Source organism: Triturus cristatus, chromosome 12 (genome assembly GCF_964204655.1).
Source record: "Triturus cristatus chromosome 12, aTriCri1.1, whole genome shotgun sequence".
Taxonomy (NCBI): Eukaryota; Metazoa; Chordata; class Amphibia; order Caudata; family Salamandridae; genus Triturus; species Triturus cristatus.
The window spans coordinates 198,351,779-198,374,912 of record NC_140595.1 but is presented as its reverse complement, the minus strand read 5'-3'; the positions used below and the strand labels follow the sequence as shown (position 1 = coordinate 198,374,912).

Genomic DNA, 23,134 nt, shown 5'->3' with positions numbered 1-23,134 from the left:
AGAAATATAAAGCTGCCCCTACAGATCCCTCCTACATCAGAAGGCCAGCACCACTAGATTCCCTGGCAGTGTCCACAGCACGAAAGAGGGCCAACTCCCAGGCGTTAGGCGAAGCACCACCACCTGACAAAGAGTCAAAACGCTTGGACGCATCCGGAAAGCGCACTGCATCACAAGCTGCCAACATATGGCGTATCGCTACTAGCACGACATGACAGGACCTATTATGACGAACTAGAAGCCATAATGCAACACCTCCCTGACAAATACAAAAATAGGGCAAACGAGTTAATTCAGGAGGGCAAAACCATCACTAATACCTCCATCCGTTGTGCCCTAGATGCAGCAGACACCGCCTCCAGGGCCATCAATACTAGCGTCCTCCTCCGTTGCCATGCCTGGCTCAGGATCTCAGGATTTAAACCAAAAGTACATGCTTCCATCCTGAATCATCCCTTTGACCAGGAACACCTGTTCGGCCCAAAAGTGGATGAGGCCCTAGAAAAGATGAAAAAAGACACGGACACGGCCAACTCTATGGGAGCCTTACAATCACACCCTCCCAGGCGTTCCTTTCGCCGTTCCTCCTTTCGGAGCACATCCAGATGCTACTCCTCTGATACCGCTTCCACTTCATATAAAGCTCCTACCCAATCCACCTTCACAAGGGGTTACCAAAGAGGCGGCTACAGGGGCAACAATAATAAAGGCAGAGGCAAGACAAACACCGCCCGCTCTGCCTCCACACCTACCCAATGACTTCCCTCCACTCCCCCCAGACCATCCCACTCCGGTCGGGGGCAGACTCCAAAATTTCCTTCATGTCTGGGCTACCATCACCTCAGACAAATGGGTAACACAAATAATTCGGTCAGGCTACTGCCTAGAACTAATATCTACCCCCCCAAAAATTCCACCCAGACAATGCCCAATGTCACAGGAACATCTAACATTACTAAAGCAGGAGGTAATCTCCATCCTACAAATACAGGCAATAGAACACGTTCCTACCAACCAACGAAATCTGGGGGTTTACTCCCTATATTTTCTCATACCAAAAAGGGACGAGACTCTACGGCCCATCCTAGACCTCCGGCCCCTAAACACATACATACACTCAGACCATTTTCACATGGTAACACTTCAGCAGGTACTTCCCCTGCTCTCCCAAAACGACTTCCTGATCACTTTAGAGCTAAAAGACGCTTATTTCCACATTCCTGTACACAACGCTCACAGGAAGTTCCTCAGATTTGTAGTGGACAACCAACACTACCAATTCAAAGTACTCCCATTCAAAGTCACAACAGCACCACGAGTATTCACCAAGTGCCTAGCAGTCGTGGCAGCACACCTCAGGAGACAACACATCCATGTCTTCCCATACCTAGACGACTGGCTAATAAAAGCCAGTTCATACAACCAGTGTGTACAACACACGCATGCCACTATCCAGCTACTTCACCAACTGGACTTCACGGTAAACCACGCAAAGTCCCATCTGCAACCGTCCCACGTAAAACAATACCTCAGTGCCACCATAGACACCTCAAAAGCGCTAGCCTACCCCAGTCCGGCCAGGATCACAAGCATTCAGGCTCTACGCGCAAAATTTACGGCACAACACTCCCTTCCAGCTCGAGTGTTTATGCAACTAATCGGGATGATGGCCTCTTGCATATTCATAGTACCTCACGCAAGACTCCAGCTGCGTCCTCTCCAAGAGTGCTTAGCGCGCCAATGGAACCAGGCCCAGGGTCAATTAACAGATCTGGTGTTGGTAATCGGTTGTACCCATCGCTCTCTGCAGTGGTGGACCACCAAAAACCTTTCCAAAGGGCGACCGTTCCTGGACCCGGTTCCTCAGATAGTACTGACAACGGACGCATCGCTCTCCGGCTGGGGAGCTCACCTACTACATCTCACCATGCAGGGCAGATGGACACCTCAACAAAAGTTACTCCACATCAACCATCTGGAGTTACTAGCCATATTCTTAGCCCTAAAGGCCTTTCAAACACAAATATCAGGGAAGGCAGTCCTAGTCCGCACAGACAACATGACGGCCATGTACTATATACAAAAACAAGGCGGCACACACTCTCCACAGCTCTCTCACCTTGCACAGAGCATATGGAGATGGGCCATACCCCAGAACATCTGTCTCCTGGCCCAACATGTCCCAGGAGTCCAAAACACTGGCCGATCTACTCAGCAGACAGACACAACAGACCCACGAGTGGGAACTACATCCACAAGTTCTTCACCCGTACTTTCAAATGTGGGGTCATCCACAGATAGACCTCTTCGCCACCCACATAAACACCAAATGCCCAAGCTTCGCTGCCAGATATCCACACCCATTGTCCAAAGGCAATGCGATATGGATGAACTGGTCCGGCAGATTTGCGTACGCTTTTCCGCCTCTCCCACTCATTCCATTAGTGGTGCGCAAACTACAACAACACTCCATCACTCTCATCCTAGTAGCTCCAACTTGGGCCAGACAACCGTGGTACACCACACTGCTGGAACTACCTGTAGTACCACACCAAAAGTTACACCTGTCTCCACACCTCTTAACCCAGAACCATGGAGAGATCAGACATCCGGACCCAGCTCAGCTCAACCTAGCGATCTGGCTCCTGAAATCCTAGAATTCGGTTACCTCAATCTTCCCCCCGACTGTATGAACTTCATCAAAGAAGCTAGGCGACCCACCACTAGAGCGTGCTACGCCGCCAAGTGGAAACGTTTGGTTGTTTATTGTCACAACAATACCATCAATCCCCTAGATGTGTCCATTCAACACATCATAGGCTATTTACTACACCTACAAAGATGCAATCTAGCCTATACGTCTATTAGACTGCACCTCACAGCCATAGCAGCTTATCTGCAAAACAGACAACATCTATCACTTTTTAGAAGACCTGCCATTAAAGCCTTCATGGAAGGCCTTAAAATAATAATTCCCCCCAGACTGCCACCCTCACCTGTGTGGAACCTAAACATCATTCTCACCAGACTAATGGGGCCTCCCTTCGAACCTCTGAACAAATGTGAACTTCAATTCCTAACATGGAAAACCGCTTTTCTTGTAGCCATCACTTCCCTCAGAAGGGTCAGTGAGATACAAGCACTTACCATTCAAGAACCTTTTCTCCAAATGCACCATAACAAGGTTGTTCTCCGTACCAACCCAAAATTCCTCCCTAAAGTCATTTCTCCCTTTCACCTAAACCAAGCGGTAGAACTACCAGTATTCTTCTCGCAACCACAGACCGTTGCAGAGAGAGCTCTTCACACACTAGATGTCAAAAGAGCCTTACTCTACTACATACAGAGAACACAACCTTTCCGTAAGACCAAACAGCTGTTTGTCTCTTTCTCTCCACCACACAAAGGCAACCACATCTCCAAGTCGGGAATAGCTGGGTGGATTGTCAAATGCATTCAGATTTGCTACCACAAAGCAAAACGAACACTATCCGTTCCCCCTAAAGCCCACTCTACACATAAAATAGGGGCTTCAATGGCATTTTTAGGGAACATCCCATTAGATGATATCTGCAGAGCAGCTACATGGTCAACACCGCACACTTTCACTAAACACTATTGTGGAGATGTGCAAACTAAGCAACAGGCTAGTGTGGGCCAGGCTGTACACAAAACATTATTTCAAACCACTGCAACAGATACGGGTGGTCGCCGCTAAGGGTGGGTACTGCTATATAATCTATGCACAAGTGTGCAATCTGCAGCTCATATGCCTCGAACGGAATATGCTACTTACCAGTATGCATCTGTTCTTGGCATGTAGAGCTGCAGATCTACACACGCCCACCTGCCTCCCCGGCTACCTTTATCTGTTCCAGTTTATCTTATTTAGATACAACACACATGGGCATCTTTCCTGTTATTACTACGCTCCATCTTTCCCTGTTGGCGAAAAACAATCTGAGGATGGAGCCGAAGCCCATGCGCAATACGATCCAAAGGAGGAGTCACCGACCTCGTGACTCCCAAAGACTTTCCAAGAGGAAAAACAACTGCAAACATCCGGGCCCAACACCAGATGGCGATCTATGCACAAGTGTGTAGATCTGCAGCTCTACATGCCAAGAACAGATGCATACTGGTAAGTAGCATATTCCATATATAATATAATATACTTACTTATAGGGGCTGTCAGCCAGCCCTCTTCAGACATTGGTCTGTTGTGTTGTCATTCCATTTTTCTTTTGCCCACTATGACATACTGCTGTGGGTCAGCCCACTTCAGCCATTGGCTAACTTCACGTCTCTTTCACAAGGTGCACATCCGCACACAAAGTAGGTCTCTTTGGCGCCAGCGACTCATAAGGTAATGTGTGCTTACAGAGATCAAAAATATTTTTGCTATCAGCCCATGTTTTTTTTATACTGACTAGGACCCAGAAGCACACCCAACAATAACGTTTTACAAAAACCATGACAAAACAAGCTTTGTCAAAGCTAAAAAAGAATGGCTGCCAATGCCAGACCAAATGGCTTTTTTTGCTTGGCTTGTTTGGCTAGGGAATGAGTCCTATGAGAACTGATGTGACAATGACAAACAGTAGGGAAATTAAGGATTTCACAGTAGATCCTACCTTTCCGGGCTTTCTTCTGCAGTTTCAGAGTGTCTGAGGTCTTTTTCTTGATCTCGCTTCGGGCACGCTTGTACTCTGAAAGAATGGAAGAAGAGGTAATGCATAGCACCATAATGTCCCACTCTTAGTTGTTTTACAGCTAGGTCTTTGCTAAGTAAATCACATACATCCCTCAAATATGTGGGTAATGAAGTACCTACCACCATTCCAGGGCCCATAATCCATGGCTCCCCTCAACTTTGGAAAAGAGACATTTACACAGTTCCAGCTACAGCAAATACACATGCACCTACCCAGTGACTGTTGGGGTCACCCACATGAGGATTTCTGAATCCATAACAGCAACCAGCCCTGACAACCCAACAACCTCAACAAGCTGGACTGATGTCACCTTGGCTACTGGATGTCAGATTTCATAGCTTACCACACCTAGAAAACTGAAGGCTCCATTATCACTTATGGTATACCTTTCACACTTTTGCCGCAGCCTGACGGGTGAGATTTCAGGGTGTAGTCTTATTCACGCTACCATCAATTTAGGTGATAGATTCCTGATTTTTTTTTTTACCCCGAAAAGTACATTGTTCTGGCATCCAGCAGATATTTGAAGCCATGTTTACAGTATGACTTTTAGGAAGATGTCCTAACTTTGAACTGTTGCATTTCTGTTGCATAGCCTCCATCATGCTGCACTCATCTCTTCAGTAGCGGCTGTTACTGGTTCTGGGATGTTGGGGGAGGGGGGTGTGGTGGAACGAAAAAAAGAAAGAAAACCCTTAGCTGAAAACGGCCGGCCGGCTACCGAATCTTCTCCGTCCTCTTCTTCCTGTCTCCGGTCCGGCAGCAGGAAGCACCCGAGCTCCCAATGCAGTGTTGTGATTGGTCTGAGCGCCGTGGTTCGGCACTTTGATGGGGAATGGGAGGCTGGGCATGTTCCTCAACAGGCTCTCCATTACAGCCTGGTGGGGAAGATGCAAAGTGCGCATGACTGTTTGGCCGGCCCAAGAGGGCCGGCCAAGCAGTCGTGCGCACTTAGGGAGTGCAAACCACTCTTCTCCCTGCTCTGGCCAGCCCCTGCCTGAGAGTCACTGACTGCAATAGGAAAACTAAAATGATAAAAACAATACATTATTATCATTTTCTTTTTCTTTTTGAGCAATAGGAGACACTTCTCCGCTTAGTGGAGGAGCCGCCACTGCATCTCTTGGCTGAAGCAACCAAGGTCTGTACCACACAACATCGAGACCGGTTAGCAAGGGAGACTAGTGAGTGTGTGAGTGTGAGACCACCCCCTAGGCCTGTGTCGACATCTGGAGGCAGATGAGTTGAGACGGGAAACAGCCATTACAACACTGCTGTTACAACACATTACCACTACAACAGGGTTGTAACAAGGCAAGTGCATTACAGCGCCAACCGTTACAACGCAATATTTTACAACGCATGCCTTTTCAACAAATTTTGTTGTAAAGGCATGAATGGTAAAGGCATATGCGTTTTAAATGTAAGCATTAGGAAAGTATTGAGTGTTTGTTTATATGGGTGTATATGTGTTCTTAGGGTTTAGGGTTGGTATGGGTTCATTGGTTTTTAGGGTAATTTTAAGGTTTAGGGGGGTATGGGTTTTTGGGTGGCAAATGTAATTTTAGGCTTCAGGGTAGGTATGGTCTTTTGGATGGGAAGGATAATTTTAGGGTTTAAGGCGGATATGGGTTGTGGGGTTTTAAGGAAATTAATATATATATGCATATTATATATCTATATAAATATATACACACATTCTTATGAAATTATGTGTGAAAATATATAAACAATACACATATATATGTATATATATATATACACACACATATATATAAATATATATTTTAAAAAGTGTTTGTACTTACTTGTACAATTTTTAAGAAAACATATACGTTACCGTGCATGCCTTAAAGGTATATGCGTGGTAGAATCTTGCTTTGTAATGGTACTGCGTTGTAACAGCATTTACATTGTTACAACTGTGATGTAATGGCATGCGTTGTAACGGCATGTGTTGTAATGGCATGCGTTGTTCCGTAATACATCAAGTTGAGACCTACAAATATGGGGTGCCAGAAAGTGTGGCGCGTGCACACCTCCAGTAATTGACAGACACAGTTGCAAGCTTTGACTAGGGTGGTAAGACAAAGGGTTCATGTGCCTGCTGCAGCGATCGGCGAATAACCAAGGGAAAGCTCTTATTTTAGGAGGTCGATAATATAGGCACCAAGTATGTCGGGTGATAAATCGTAGTTCTGTCACACACTCAATTGCATGACACTCGGAGACATTACTGTATTCTATGTAAATGCTACTGATAATATTAGAAATAATAGGAATAGGAACGTCAAAACAGCCCTGTAATCTGTAGCATGCAACCACAGATAGCCCCAGGAGTTCCCTTCAGTTCGTTCCCATAATAAATGTATGATTTCTTATTGAACGGAATGGGCCGACCACGGGATGAATGAACAGCCAGAACGCAGTTGGAGGAACTGGGGACAGACACGGAGGAAAAGAAATGATATCAAGTGCAAAGTCTCCATTTAAAACAAATTATATAGTATAAAAAAAGAATTGTGGCATCTGCTGGTTTGCATGTTAGTGAGGATCTGAGAGTGGATCATACAGCACAAGTTTAAGATAAAATGTTGATGTGGCTTGACATCAACATTTTCTCTTTTATTTAATTTTTGAGAAGTCCTGTTTGTGTATTTGTCTTTCAGCATCTTCTTTTTTTTAAGGGGGCACAGTCCACGTTTGCACTGTTTTGTTTGTATTTACAGGTAATCTCCCTCTTACCTTCCACAATATGTCCTTGACTGGTAGAATTTGTGTTTTTGTTGAATTACGTCAGTGTTCTAATTCAGAGATGACGCATACATGGGGCTGGACTGCTGTCCGTATCTGCTGTTGACTGATGGTTCACGCGCGACAAGTGGGAACCTACAGGCTCAGAATTGGAGATCATGGTGCCTACAGCAACTCATTCACCGAGATCTGGCCTTCTGCAGCAATGAAATAAAGGAAAAATAAAATGATAATAACTCAAGGTTATTATCATTTTATTTTGTCCTGCTGCTGCAGCTTTGCTGGTCGGGGCTGCTCTGACGACAGGAGCAGGGGGAGTGGTGAGCAAACTATGTAAGTGCGCATGAATGTTTGGCCAGCCGTCTCAGGGCAGCCAAACATTCATGCGCAATTTGCATGATCCCCACCCAAACTGCATTACAGCCTGGGTGGAGAACATGCCCAGGCTCCCATTCCCTGGCTGAGCGTCGAACACAGCGCACAGCGCTCAGACCAATCACAACGCTTCATTGCAGCATTGTGATTGGTTTAGGGGAGCCTGGATGTGCTTCCTGTTCTGGGTGTGCGGAGGGACGAGGAGGAGAGACGCTTTGGTAAGGTATGTTTTTTTCTTTTCTCATTTTTGATCCCCTCACCCCACAGCCCCCGTCCATCCCCGCCCCACCACCCCCGATCTGTGTCGACCGCCAAATTAGTAGCCGATGTGGCTGGCTTTTTCCTCCTAATAGGATCTTTCTTTTTGCCATTTCTCTCTAACATGATCCTAACAGTACCTGTCGGTCTGCATATCAGAATGTCAATAACAAAAATATCATTGGACATAGATATTGTGGACTAAGTATTAGTTTCAAACCTGTTGCTCCACGGAGTGTAGCTTTTATATTATTAACTCCACTCCAAAGGGCGATTTTTTAGTAAACTGTGTTTAGAACAGTATATTTTTGTTAGACAATCTGTAAACTGTAATATTCTGATACCATACCACTTGCTTTGTTGGTGGGCCTGCTTAACATGTGCGAAAAATGTCTGTCCGAGTCTCCCAAGACTATCTTCTGCAGAGCCTCCGACGTGGGCAAAATGCAGAATCTAGAGTAGGTGGTCCCTGCTTCTCCCTTTTCACACTGACTTCCACTGAGGCAGCCAACAGTATCTAAGAAGCTTTTTTGGTCCACTCAGGAAAGGATGTTCATCAGTAGGTTGTGGGTCATCCTCTCAGGCTCTCTGTCCACGCCTTGTTGACAGTAGCTAGATTTCATAAACAGACCGATCAGTAGATCCGTCTCCCTGGATCAGGCTACCTCTGACACTAATGCTAGTGTGAGAGGATACTTTACTAAAGCGCTTTAAAGACCCTTTTCCTAGCTAGACACATCTACATGCCGTGGGGCAGCTTCTTCCAGTTCCTTCTAGCTGACATGCTATGACTTAACGTGACAGAAATCACACACTTGAAGGGAATGTGAGGCTTTTTGTTCAATCTTATTTCCGTTCTTTTAACACTATAGTCTGGGGTACAGTCTGAAGGTGTTGCTCCATTTCACCCCTCAGGATTTCCATCAGCGTGAGGCGTGGATGGAGGAACGCTCTGGAGCTTCTTGGAAAGGGCACTGCGCGTGGGTATTGCCGATCACCGATACCTCAGAGCTCATGGAGGCTCACGCTGCTCTGCCATCACCAAGGGCCCTTCTTGGGTTGCCTACACAGGAATCATTGGAAGGAAGACTTTCAAATGCCTTGAAATCTATCCTTCTGGGAAGGAAGCGGTTGTAAAAGTAGGACTTGGCAGGGGCGAAAGGCCCTCGTTCAGTAAAGCGATCACACCAGCAGCTCTATTCTGGAAAGGATCTATGGCGGAAGACGCCTTCCAGCCAGCATGCGGGTGGATCTCATGTAGGAGAGTCTCAGGCAGGAATGAAATGAGGCTGTTTGAGATGAATACAGGTACATGTGAGCACTCCCTCGTGGACCTCCTCCAGCGGCCACAACGGTATCCCGAATTTACCCTATTCATGGCAATCCGAAGAACTAATATGTTGCTAAAGGCGCTCTAGGGCCATCTCTTAAGTCACAAAACAGTATGAAATCTTGGGGTCAGTGAACAAACTATGAAAAAAGTGTATACAAGTAATATTCAAAATGTATCAACCTCTCAGATCTGAACCAATGACTAAACCTCACAGCATAAAGCTGTGGGCATATCCCTTTATAGGACGAATTCCCTCACTCACCGTAGGTGACATGCTTCATCATTTGTCATCTCTTAAGTCTCCAACACTCAAGCGGGTGAAGATTTTGTGTGCAGCTCCTCACACAGGAACAAGCAAGAAACTGATCGGCAGACATTCTGCTGTACAGTCAGTGAAGGCAGGTCGTTTATCATGGGTCCCAAAAGATGACAATAAATGCAATTTGGCTCTTTTCTGACCCCTTTGCCTGTCATTTAATTGCTCTTAGTAAACATTTTAGTTTATTTGTCTTATATTTAATGTACGATCTGTTGTTTTCAGTAGAGTGAAAGGCTCTGCCATGCCACCCATGTTACCCCCAGCTTGAAGGGTCATGTGATGTCGCGTCCTGTGATGTTGTGGGAGTCAAAGGACATCTGATGTCACTTCCGCTGTTTCCTATGATTCTGAAGAAACAATGCCAATGGCTTACCTCCAGACTCATGTGCTTTGTTACCTTTTGCATGGTCCTTGTCGAGGGTGGTAGCAGTCTTCTTCCAGTCTTCAATCCTCTCCTGCAGCGGGTTAATCAGACTTTCCATCAAGGCACTGAGAATGGAAGAAACGCAATGAGAATACAACTCGGACATTGTGGCCAGTTGGCAGAGAACTTGCAAATGAAATAAGGGTACACTTGGAAGGAAAGATGCGTCAACATTACAAGGTTTGTAGAGTAGCATTGGCAAAGCCAACAGATCTCGTCTTTCTAATGAGAGTGCCAAGCTATTGGCATTACCACTGCTTGCTTGCAAAGCAATCTTTACAAAATGAAATTCAAAAACATTTAAAAATACTGGAGGAAAAGCAAACGTCTACCTTAATGTATCTCAAATTCAATCATTGTAATCTTTATTAATTCCATGGTTTATTTTTCAAATACTTTTTCACTCAGTAAACCGAACAGAATTTAACAAAATAAGAAAATGTACAGGAAAACACTTGCCAATGCCTTTCACTGGACTCAAAGCTGAAACATACTCCAGCCATTTGGTCCTCTACTGTAGCCCAGGGAGCATATTTATGTCCCTCCAGGAGATAAGACATCTCCTTTTCAATAATTCTCATTACTCTTTCTGCCCAGGGCCGGACTGGCCGTTGCGGGCACCGGGCATTACCCCGGTGGGCCACCAGGATGGGGCCGGTTTTGGGCCCCTGGGGGCCGTTTTTGCAGCATAGCTGCAATATCAGCCCTGTAACAAAACCTGCCGAATCCGGTCCTGGAAACAGCTTGGCCGTCCCCCCAACCCCTGGGGGAGGGCCGGCCAAGCACATTGCCAGGGCCGGTTTTGGTACCCAGTCCAGCCCTTCTGCCTCAAACACCAGCTGAGTGAGTGCAGCAGCCAGCCCCTCCCTAGCGCCATAAAAGCCTTTGTGTGCCAAGCCCTGACCGTTTGTCCAGTATGTTGAATGAAGGAGAAGAAAAAAACAAAAAAATGAACCATAGAGTCTGATCCTAAGTCAGACCCTGGAAAAAAGATATCAGTTGCTGTGCTTTTATAGACAAGCTGGAAGGGGTGGGACACAACACCGAGCTCGGTGATAGGTATTTGAGAGGGTAGCATTACACGAGAAAGAGAGCAAGAAAACACATGCACTCTCATGGAGTATTGAATAGAAAAAGAAAAGAGAAGTTCCCTAAATGCGAGCAGTGGAAGGCTATAAGTTAGCTAATCAGAAGGATGGTAAAAAGTAAATGCTCCAAAAGAGGGACAAACACAGATAGAGGAAGGAAAGCCATTGAATAAGAAACCTGCAAATGAGGGTGTCAATAAAGCCAAACTATGATAAACAATGGTCAGTCAATCATTTTTTGATATGGTCCACTAGAGGCTGCCGCCTAAGCTGTCTGGTAGACGAGACCTAAAAAGTGGCCTGAAGGAGACTCCATTAGACTATGTTGCTTTAGAAAGATGCCCTGGTCAGGCCACCTATCCTATCCCATATCACGTCTCGAGCACACCTAAGCACGTCCCAAAACTTACTTTGTGAAGTGTCTGAGCTTTGTTTCGATGCTGCGGTGCCGCATACACATCCGCGTCAGCGCAGAGCCGATGTCTCTTGTAGCCCCTGTAAAACAAAGCAAACCCGTCAGTGAGGATGGGATGATAGCATACGTAACACTATGCCCGATTCAGGCGAAAGACTCTATTTTTGAGTCAATAATTGCTTTATTTTAGGTGTCTCCTGCCTAAAATTGCTGCTGCTTCAATATGTCAGTGGGGATTTGTTTTCAAAATCTCCCACTTCCCAGTTTATAAATGTTGGCATGTTTGAGAGAGCATTTTTCAAAGAGGCAGTAGCTAGAGCCAAATGTAGAAATGATTATTAAGCACGCTAACTACCAAGACACCATAAATCAGAAGACAACTGAGAGTTCTGTGCGTGGAGGCAGAAATGTTATAAGATGTGACATGGACAAACAACACAGGTGCATGTAAGAAACATTGCTAAAGCACGCGCGGCCCAAACCACTTTCTGAGATGATGTAGTATAGAGAGAGGGAGCAGATGTCAGCGGCACGACGCAGAGCAAAGGCAAAAATCGTTGCTTCTTGGTTTTGCCGCCACTCAAACAAGCATTGCCATAGCCAATAGGTCTCGCCTTTGGGACCTTCTAAGTGTTTAGCCATGCAACAGTTGCATAACTAAGTACTTATAAGGTATCCAAAAGCGAGACCTATTGGCTATGCCAAGCGGCCGCGAAAGTGATCCAGATCGCGATCAAACATCAAAGCGGCCGCGACAGTGAAAGTAATCGCGGTAAAAGCGGCGCGCGCGCCCGCGCACATGCACTGTAGCTCTAGGCTGGCCTGGTAGCACTTTTTGGAGCCCTCTCAATAAGTCTCGCCAGACCAGCGCATGCGCTGGGTCAGTCGAGACCTAAAAACGTCACCGGACTCGTAAATGAGTAATTCTGTTGTTCCTTTATCACTGGTACATCCTATGTGCAACCACTAGATGGCGCCCTCAGACTGCTGTTTAATTTTCTTCCACTAACGGCTTATTAAAAATAGGACGTCTTCCTTTCCTTTCTAACAGATGCACTGACTGGAGAGGATGTTCTCAAGAAGAAACTCACTGAGCTACGCTCACAGGAATAACTGTAAGCCAAGGAAGGAAGCAGGAACTTCCTCATGTTCATACAAGGGGAACGCTCATCGCAATAGGCAGACCAGGAATTAATGCCTGTGAATGGCCGCCACCAGGCCAAAAGCAAACCAAAAATGAGCATCTTTATTTTTCAAGAAACATTTTGGATTGTTGTATGTGTCCTCTCCCTCAGCTCGCTCTCTAACTTCTGGTTCCCTTCTCTCGTGTTTTTCCGACTCTTCTCTTTCCATCTCTTCTCTTTTCATCTCTTTTCTTTCCATTCTAGTCCCTTCAGCCTCTTGTACTTCCCTCTCACCCGTGTGCTCTCTCCATCCTCTCTGTTAGGTTCTGACTGACTGTTCTCTCCTCTCAGTCACGCTTCAAACCGTCACAGCTTCAGTTTGACACGCTGTGGTGTTTTCACACTCCCCTCCTCGCGCACTTGACTTCTCGCACATTTTCCTCTCATTCACCCCCTAAACACACCAGAATTAATTATAACATTTATGGACAATTTTTCCAGGAAGGAACTGTATCCCACTGAGGTAGTCACAGACAACAAAGTACAGTTTGTCCAGAAGACTGAATCCAACTTCAGTGTATTTTTCAGGGTAAAGCTCCTCGCCTGTAAAGGCAATACAATGTGGGGAGGGGGGTATGGAAGCAGTTTTAAATTCCTGGTAATTTTCAGGTAACACGGTACACTATAGTGAAATGATAGTGCACGTGCAAAGCATTTTTTGTATTTTTTTGGAGTATTGATATTATTCTTACCCAGGAATATGCAAGAAAACTAGAGGCAGATGGCAGGCTAGGACCTGGACATTATTTCTCCAGTGAATATTTTGCGATCTACGTAGACTGACTAAAGGCAATGAACAACGCAAGATACAACCTGGGATGAAAAACACGAAACGAAGCAGCACTTTTTGCCCTAACGGGGATGGGTAGGCCAAGACGTGGGTCCCTTGCTCACTGTGCCAGTGGAGTCAAGCTGTCCTGGCTGAAGAGGGGGTGAAACCCCAAAACTTGTCCCACGATGCTTGTTTCCAGTCCAGGGAAGACCTGGCTTGGCAGTTCGGGCTGGACTGTTCCCATGAGGCACAGGGTCAATACTGATTGGCCTATGGCTGGGTCCAAACTGGGGTGGTGTAGTGAACAAAAACCATGGATTTAACCCAGATCTCTTGACTGGGGGTGAATATTTGAATAATTCAACATTCCTACCATCATTTGTTGCTGCATGACATGTATGCAAGCCAATTACCAACCTCGAGATACACATTTTGTCAAAATAGAATACATTTTAAAGACAATTTAGCTGGGGGGATTAAGCAAGCTCTCCCTCCCATGAAGACATTTTGGAAGAGTGAATGACAATTTGTACATTTTGTACAGATTTGTTCAAAAGCCTCATAGAAACAAAGGATTCTACAGGTGATGCTAAAGACATAGGAATAATGCCTAGACAAACAGGCGCTGGCATACCACCCTTATAATAAGAAGCAGGTAGCGGGGCATGTGTTGTACTGAGAGGGCATGTGAGACACCCAATAGCTAGAGGGTAGACATAGCCAAGGGCAGGTACGGTGAGGTTCAGAGGAGACTGGTTGAAACTGGCTCCATCTTCAGTCTTGGAGCAGGAACTGGTGACGTACCAGAGCCCATCTCTTAACTCAGAGTAGAGCAGTTATCCCTGAGGCTTTGCCTGGTAGTGAGGATGCCACATATTCGACCCCAATTCCCAATCTGCTGCACCTCAGCTTCCTTCCATTTGTGCACCGGGTGCTCAAAGTAGTCCAACTGAAATGGTGACGTGGCCACTATTCAGGAGGGAGGACCACTTGTCTTTAATAAGCAGAAGGCTCAGCTTATGACCCCTTCAAGGTGGCGCCCTTGAGGCAGCTGCTTCTCTTTGCTTGAACAGCACACGCTTTCAGGGTATGATTTGAGTTCAGCTTCCTAAACTTTATTGAGGTACAATGGGCCTGGTGGCAGAGGCAAAAATGGAAAACATTATACATGGGCGCTCAACTTTGGTGGCCAGACATTACAGAGGATGGAGGTGAGGTTTCACAGTATCAGACAGCTTATAGGCTGCGTAGGGGAAATGCCAACCCATCATTCTTTTATAACCATGCCACCTCAGATTAGACCAAGCCATATAGGCAAATTAGTCTTGACCCTGCTGCAATAGGAAAAGTTCAGCCAAAACTAGCCAGCCAAGTCCTCTCTGAGCTAAAACACAAGCAATCCAAGACTGGGTTTGCCTGAATTGGGGCTCTCAAGTCGGGTGTAGCTTGGTTCCAGTAGCACAAGGGACCCAGGTCTGGGCATAGTTTTGGCTTCTTAAGACGTTACATCAAACAAACAAAAGGTGATGGGAGGAGGCTTGCAGTAAGTCTAACCACTGCCAACTACTCAGGGTAGTATTCCATCCCATTGCTCTTATGCCCACCCACCATTACATCTCAAATTAGACAGAGCATGGCTGGATTGAAAATCTAAAGCAGCCCTGGCAAAATATGCTCAGACGTGGATCCCGTGTTCACTGTGCCACTGGAACCAACCTATAAATGGGTGATAGGTCCTTACAAGGGCGACATTGGTCATGAGTTGCTTGTGTTTGGTTCTAGGAGGACCTGGCCTGACAGTTTGGGCTGAACTATTACTATTGTAGCAGGATCAAGACTAATTTGGATATGGCTTGGTCCAAATTGAGGTGGCATGGTGGGTGAGAACCAACTGATTGAGATGCAGCCGTGAGAGATTACCAGTGGCTAAGACTAATTCAAGAATTCCATCCATCGCCTTGTTTTTCATGCCCTTAGAGGACACCTTGGACTAATATATTTTATTGGACAGTTTCAACTCTTCTCAGTGGACTGCCGTGCTTTTATTGGACAGTATTGGCAGGGGTAAGAAGTCTGCCACACTTTAGGTGGAAAGTATTAGCACTTCTCACAGGCATGCCATATTTTAAAGCCACAACATCAATTCTTCTCAGCAGGCATGTCAACATTTAAGTGAACAGTATCAACACTTTTCAGCAGGCATGCCGTACTTGAGGTGGAAATTACTAACACTTCCCAGCAGGCATGCGGTGCTTTAATGTGAAATCAATACTTCTCAGCAGACATGACATGCTTTAATATGGCAACACCAAGACTTCTTAGCAAGGCTTCCATACTTTTATTAGGAAGTATTATCACATCTCCGTGTGGCTGCCATGCTTTTATTGGTCAGTACCAATACTATTTACCAGGACTGCTATACATACAATGGAGAGTACCATCACCTCTTGACGGCCTAACTTTACTGGGCAGTATTAAGACTTCTCAGCAGGCACGTCATACTTTTAACGGGTAGTACCAGCAGTTCTCAGCAGATCTGATATAGTTTTATAGAGACAGTAGAAATACTCCTTAGCTGCAGCATGCATACATTCTGTAGCTAAGTTCTTTAGTATTCTCTTTTCCGTGAAATACCACAGGTAGTAAATAAGAGCTCCCTCCCACCACAGATATGATGTGAGCATGATGCACACTTTTCACACTCCCAGAGGTCTAATGGACTAGGCTGGTAATGATGAATAATATACTTCTCTCCGCACCCCAACATTATTTTCCTCTCACCCCCCCACATTAGGTCTCCGGGCAGTCTTGCCTCCAGTGTAGAGAAGCTTGCACTGCCACAGGCGTGAGGAGGGCATGTGGTTTGAAAGGTGGACAGCACATGATTCCCTATGTTATCTGAGCACTCCACTCTGCTGACATTAACTGTTTTGGACTGGCCTGTGAGGCACTCTCGCACTGCCAGATGGACCAGTGTGTGGTCTGTTTGTTTTCGTCCCTTTGTGGCCCATGGGACAAAAAAGCCGCAGTGTCCATTTCAAGCTGTTCCATCTACCTCTCCGTCACCTCCACCATTGAGATCCACCGTGCACAGACCTGCAGGTGGCAGCTTAGAGTATTGCTGGCAGGGATGAAAGTCTGAGGATCTCTGATGGTCACAGCAGGCACTTCCTTCCCCAGGTTCATCATGGAAGGACAGTAACATAGATAACTGAGTTAAGAGCTTGCTGCTGAGATGTGTGTGTGTTACACAGGACACATTCAGAACCAGGCAAGGCGACCTCATCTTTTCATCCTGCCCATGCTGATAAAATATGTACTCATTTAAAATTGGTTATAATTGTATGTCAAAATTTTGTATGTAAAGTGAAGTCAATTGTTTTGGCAAATGCTCTATATAAAGAGAAGATTATTATTATTACCCGTGTTTTGTACCCACTTCGGAAAGATTTGAAAATTGTTATACAAGCAGTCTTCACTGTTGCAGAAAAGCAGGGTGTCAAATGTTCAACCACATGAACCTTTCAACCCAGAATTTCAGAGTACTGGACATACTCCATTACTTGAAATTTACACGTATAACTTGCAAACCTACCTTGCTTCGAAGGCGTGAGGAAATGAAGTGTATTATATGGTGTGGTGGTTCAACCTCGGTTCAACCTCACTGTGTAATACACTCACCAACCCCTTCAGGGCCAGTGTATTTTGTGTGGAATACCCTCAGCTTAACCTTGGGTCGCTGTGGCACTGAGCAGCAAGGCTTACTCAGCGGAACAAGTGTAAAGCATTTAAACAGCACCAAAACAATTGAAGAAGAATTTGTCATGACACTCAAGAGATCTGCACCGATTTATAAAAATAGACTGTATTTTACAAGGAATTTAGACACTAGAACAAAAACGATCGACTGGAGGGTTCCGGAGATATAGATTTTACAAGCAATAATAAATCAGAGCAATTTCACTCAAACGCGAATAAGCCTTGGCAAAGTCAACAAATTGGACACTTAGAAACTTTTTCAAGGAAAACGTAGGTAAATGTCAATGTGGTCAGTGCCAAGTATTGGGAGTGACCAACCCCGTCAGGGAGTTACTCAGTGGGACCAGCAAGGACCTCAAAAACAGTTACCGTCACAGAATAAGCAGTCCTTCAGCAGTTCCGGGCATTTTATCAGCGTTGCAATGGATTCCTATGGAGTGATCCTGATGCAAGGGATGGAGGATGCTGAAGATGCTCTAAGGATGCTGTGGATGAGATGCGGTGGATAGAGGTCTTCCTGCAGGAATTCCTCGGTCCATGAAGATGGTGAATGTGTCCTGGTTGCAGGATCAACGTCCCCTCAGGTCTGCCTGAATTCCAGTCGCCACTGGACTACAAATTGCTCATTGTCGCAGTCACTGGCCAATCATTCCTGATTTGATAACTCGCCTTCTGAGGGTCCAAGCAACTATCAGACAGCACTCCTGGGCTCAGCAAACTTGGGTGCCACTCTGTGCATCAAGTCTTGGTCCTCGGTGATGCACGGTGGCGGTGGAAGCAGCTTTAAGTCTTTGATCCACCAACTTGCCTCAGCAGGCTTCTTCAGCTGTTGTGTGACTGTACTGCAAACAGGAGGCTAGTCACTTGGTCCTTGGAGTTCTCTTGGCTTGACTGGACTCTGGAGACAGCTTCTTCTTGAGCAGGACATGACAGGCACAGTCACTTCCTTCGCTAGCCACCATGTGCAGCAGGTGCAGTCTTCGATGGTGGAGCTTCTCTTTGCTGGCCACTCGGTGCAGCAGGGAAGTCATTCTTTGGTCCTTCTTCCAAGACTGTCTAGATCTAAAGTCTGGGTGCTAGGGGTGCCCCCTTTATGCTCGGATAGTGCCATCCGGCCAGGATGCAGTTGGTAGCCAACGGGTTACCAGGTTCCCTCCTACCTGGTGACCACTTCCTGTGGAGTATGGCATCTGGCTATCCCACGATCCACCATTCATTCCACTCCGAAGATGTTGAGACCTCTCTTGTGGTGTACAGACTTCCCTAGCCCACTTGACGGTGTGGCTATCTCAGGGCCACACAACCCTGGGGAAAACGATTTGGCAATTGGTTTCCCCTCCCTGCCTCCCATGTTGGACTGCCTACTTCAACAATGGGGCAGCCCTTCCCCCTGGTGCTACACATCTGCCCTTCAAAGGCAGCTTCCCCTTTAAAGCCTGCCTTTTGGGGCTAACACCCTAGTGACTTCCTGCAGGAGGAAGGTGACGCCTCCCTGGTCTGCAATCCCTCATTGTTCTCCTTACTGTGAGTCCTTAGAACGTCCCTCCAGGAGGGCAGAAAGCTGTCTTGTGGAGCAGGCTCCATGTGTGCTCAGGAAGACACTGGAATTTTAAAAGCAACAAAGTTGCCGCTATGCTAAAGCACCACACTGCAAGAAGTTACTTTCGACTTGAGATACAAGTCGGGCTTGATGTAACGAGTTATTTGATACCTTGGAGTGCCCACTTTGGCACTGTTCAGTAGTTAGCACAGCTGAGGGTTCAGCATCAGGGACGGACTGGGAACCAAAACCGGCCCTGGCAAAGTGCTCGGCCGCATCCCCCCCCCCCCCCCGGGGTGGTTGGGGTTGCCGACGAGCTCTTTGCCAGGGCCAGTTTTCGGCCGATTTTGTTACAGGGCAAAAACGGCTCTGTAACAAAACGGCCCCCCAGGGGTCCAAAACCGGCCCTCACCCGCGCGGCCTACCAGGGGACTGCCCGGTGCCCTCTACAGCCAGTCCGGCCCTGTTCAGCATGTAACCCTGTACTTGCCAATTGGACGAGCAGGTCTTTCCACAGTAAAAACGATTGTTTCCAGTGTTTTACTGTCAAGCCATGTAAAGTTCATGTCCTGCTTGTGAAATATGTTGCACCCTACCTTTAGGGATTGGTAGGCCTACCTGAGGAGTGATTTACACACATGTCCAAGGGAAGTGGTGGCTTTGCCATGGCTTTCAATGGCAAAGTCAGGCTAGCAGTGCATGACTGCTCTACCAGTCTGCAGTGGTGGACTGGGGGCTTGTTTTACCTGGGCACCTCCAGGGTGGCACAAACAGTGCTGAAAGGCCTGTGGTACCCCTCTAACTTACATGCTCTAGGTGCCAGGGTAGCATTTACAAGGGACATACAGGTAAGATCGCAATTTTCACTTGGATTTAGCCAATTTGACAAACATTTTAGGGTCAGGGCACTGAGGTCTGGTTAGCAGGCCTCAGTGCACTCTTAGAGTTGAAAAAAACAGAAGCATCAATCGAAAAGCTTAGGTGTGACCATACAAAAAGAGAATTGTTCTTACATATGGGCATTTAGATGAGTAATCAGCAATGTGAGCTGTCTAGGCTTTGCTTTGTTTGTTTTCCGCCCGTTTCCCTCCATTCCACCAAGAGAAATGGAGCATAAGGTGAAAGCATAGTATTCACCACAGATGTGTGTTTCTGAAAAACCAAGAACAGAACTGCATAATGCATGAATATCTTTGAAGTAATGATAATCGTGCTGTTAAGTATTGCTCAAATTACATCTTCAAACCCTGTTCCCCATACGGAATACGGATTAATAGGAGTACTACATGAGAAAAAAACAATATTTTGTAAAATAAACATTTAGTAGGGCTTTCAAAACAGTGATAAGTGAGAGTGTGTGTGTGGTTTTGTCAGTGTATGTATGCAAAAACCCCAGGTGAAATCTGATAGACACCTCACCATACCCGACTGGAAGCACCTGTACCCAACTATTCATCTGAAAATAATTTGGGGGGGATTATTAGGCTTAATGTTAGAAGGTGCCAAACGTGAGGTTTTTGTTTTATGGCAAGTCTGCAAAATAAACAAAATGTTACTGAACGATACAATAGTTACTCTTTAAAAAACGTGACGTGGCAGCTTGGAAAAAAATTCATAGGAATGTATGGGGAACTAGTTTTTGCTAGGAAGTGATTTGTTTCAAATTAAAGCTTTCATCCTTAGAGTATAGCATGAGTAAAAAGGACTTTATAACTTTGTATCTTTCATCATTTCATTACATGCTGTAGTTGTAAATAAAGAAAGAGTAACTAGCAGAGTAAAAGACTGAGCCCAGCATTGCCTGTAGTTGCTCTCTCGAGCTGGGCTGCACGTGGATAGTGCTCCTGGTGCGCGTTTCACTTGCAGGTGCCATTATGGGCTTCAGACTTTGGAGCGTATTGATCAGGCAATGCCAAGATGGCTACCCACCGAACACAAACAATATATTAACTCCACATCCACTTCAGTATCCCAGTCAACCAATCAATCAATACTCTATTTCGGTTCGTTGAACCATAAAAGTACACAATACAAAAGAAGCATAAAAAACATAGTAGACTGAGTAAATTAAAAATCAAGACAATAAAATTGAATGAAATGATTTTAAAAAATCATAATGCATCTTCTAGCACTAAGGTATTCCTGCTAGGACAAAAACCAAACCGACAAAAACCTCAAAGAAAATCCTTGAAATAGTCTAAAAAAGGGCCCATTATTCCATCTGGAAAGTCTAAGATAGTTACAAAAATGAGGAGTCTTAAGGCGATAGCTAACATATGAAAGCTTTAAAGTGCAACAGTGCAAGTGTATTAACTTATCAAAGCTATTTACGGGAACCAACCCATGGAACATAGCAACAGTTTTATAGGACATCACACAAGTCATTCGATATCATCAAAATAAATATATCACGTGGAAACAAATAAGATTTAAAAACTTAACCGATAACGGCAGAATGTTATAAATTGTTAGAAACAATTAAAAAGGGAATAGTAGCATAAAGTGGATTGTGGGGCTGGTATAAATACAATTTGCAGGACACAGTTATGCAGACTGAATAAGAACAGGGAAGGAAGAGAAAAGATGTTTCTAGGGATGTGTCTAATTTTAAAAATGGTCCACCCACTCTTTTCCTGGGCAGCCACACTGCAATAGGTATCAGCTGATGCCCAAAATGTTAACTGGAAGGTGCCAGATCGTAAGGTTCGATAGGCCTCCTTCCATAGTCTGACACCACTGGCCTGGGCCTGTCATACGCAGGGCTGAAAAGTAGGACATGTTCAACATCCTCTATCCTAGGATTACAAAATACACATGCTGGTGAACCAAGACAATGAGTTTTCCATCTGTTAGTAAAATTGTTAAATAATTGTGTTCCCAATCTGAATTTGACAAACAGCGAGCAAGGGGTGGTTGAATCAAGTCCACCTTAGCAGATGTGGGCTTAAATGATTTTAAAAATCGTCCACCAAACCCCAGTTTTGGCCTTACGATGATATTGCTGTTCCAATAGGCATTTTTTTTATAATAGCCTCGGAGCCGAAGGTGATTCATGAAGTATTATTCCAATAATCGCTCAAGCCTCGATCGTAGAGATCAAATTTAACGTGTTGAAACCAAGATGGCAAATTGGTTTTACTCAATTCCAACACTTCCACATCAGCAGACCTATAATGAGAAAGTTCTGGGGTGGACCACAACCTGGCCCAATATAGGAGGGGTTTCAGCGCTACCATATCACTGACCCTCTTAAGTCCTGTATTAAAAAGTAATGGGTTCATAGGGGTGCCCTGAGGTAGGTTGAACAGGGATCTCAAAAAACAATTTTCCTTTGAAGTTAGGCTTTGACAGTTGACAAGCCCCCACATTCCTGTCTCACACAGTGCAGTAGCCTGAGCTTTTGCCCTGTAAACTTCAGATTTGGGGAAGGTCGCCTCGAATCTATTGGCAATTGCTGATTTAGAGTGTAATAGTGTTAATTCACTTTTTTGCAATTGGGATTTCCATCTCTTAGATTAATCTATTCTAATTCCCAGTTAATCACATGTTTCAACCACCTGTAAGGTGGATCCCTTCATTAGAAGCCCATCGCTGCATGATCTGTAAGGTTTGAGTACCATTGTTTTAGTTTTTAGGGTATTCACCTCGAGACCACGAGGATCACAGAACTCTGTAAATGTATTCAACAAGATTGGAGTCCTGATGGGGTTTGTGAGAGCAGAAGAGTAATGTCTCCAAAAAGCAGCGCAGGAGTGAGACATCCTCCTAATTTTCTGGAGTTATGAACACAGTTACGTAAATGCTTCACCACATCATTTATATACACTGAGAATAATGTTGGCGCGGAAACGCACCCTTGCTGCACCCCACATTCAACAGATATAGGTTCAGTCAGTTCACCATTGAAACCCCATCTGACTTGAGCAAAGGTGCTATTGTGTAATCTTATATGGGTGTCTAAGAGTGCGCGATCTAGCCCCATAGATGCTAAGGTGATCCACAGGTGGTGTGTAGGGACAAGATCAAAGGCTACTCAGAGGTCCACCTAAGCCAAGTAGAGATGGTACTCAGAGAGCCTGAGATATTTGAAGACGATGAGGTCAAAGCAAGCAATCTGATTTATAGTACACAGCCTGGTGTGAAAACCTGCCTCTAGCTGGGACAGGGTGAAAGCCTCATCGAACCAATCCAAGAGTCT

General features: G+C 45.5%; 2 protein-coding genes across 13 annotated transcripts in view; one reads left to right on the top strand and one right to left on the bottom strand.

Annotated features, from left to right (window-relative positions):
• Positions 1–23,134, bottom strand: part of MTSS2 (MTSS I-BAR domain containing 2) — a 331,653-nt gene that overhangs the window by 58,236 nt on the left and 250,283 nt on the right. For all 12 annotated transcript variants that reach the window (XM_085639831.1, XM_085639827.1, XM_085639829.1 and 9 more), the window contains exons 4-6: positions 11,677–11,761; positions 10,152–10,243; positions 4,635–4,709 (exon numbers count right to left, since the gene is read on the bottom strand). In XM_085639831.1, coding sequence (XP_085495957.1) covers positions 4,635–4,709; positions 10,152–10,243; positions 11,677–11,761 — 252 coding nt within the window. The remainder of the gene's footprint in view (positions 1–4,634; positions 4,710–10,151; positions 10,244–11,676; positions 11,762–23,134) is intronic.
• Positions 1–23,134, top strand: part of IL34 (interleukin 34) — an 851,078-nt gene that overhangs the window by 719,330 nt on the left and 108,614 nt on the right. The window lies entirely within an intron of this gene.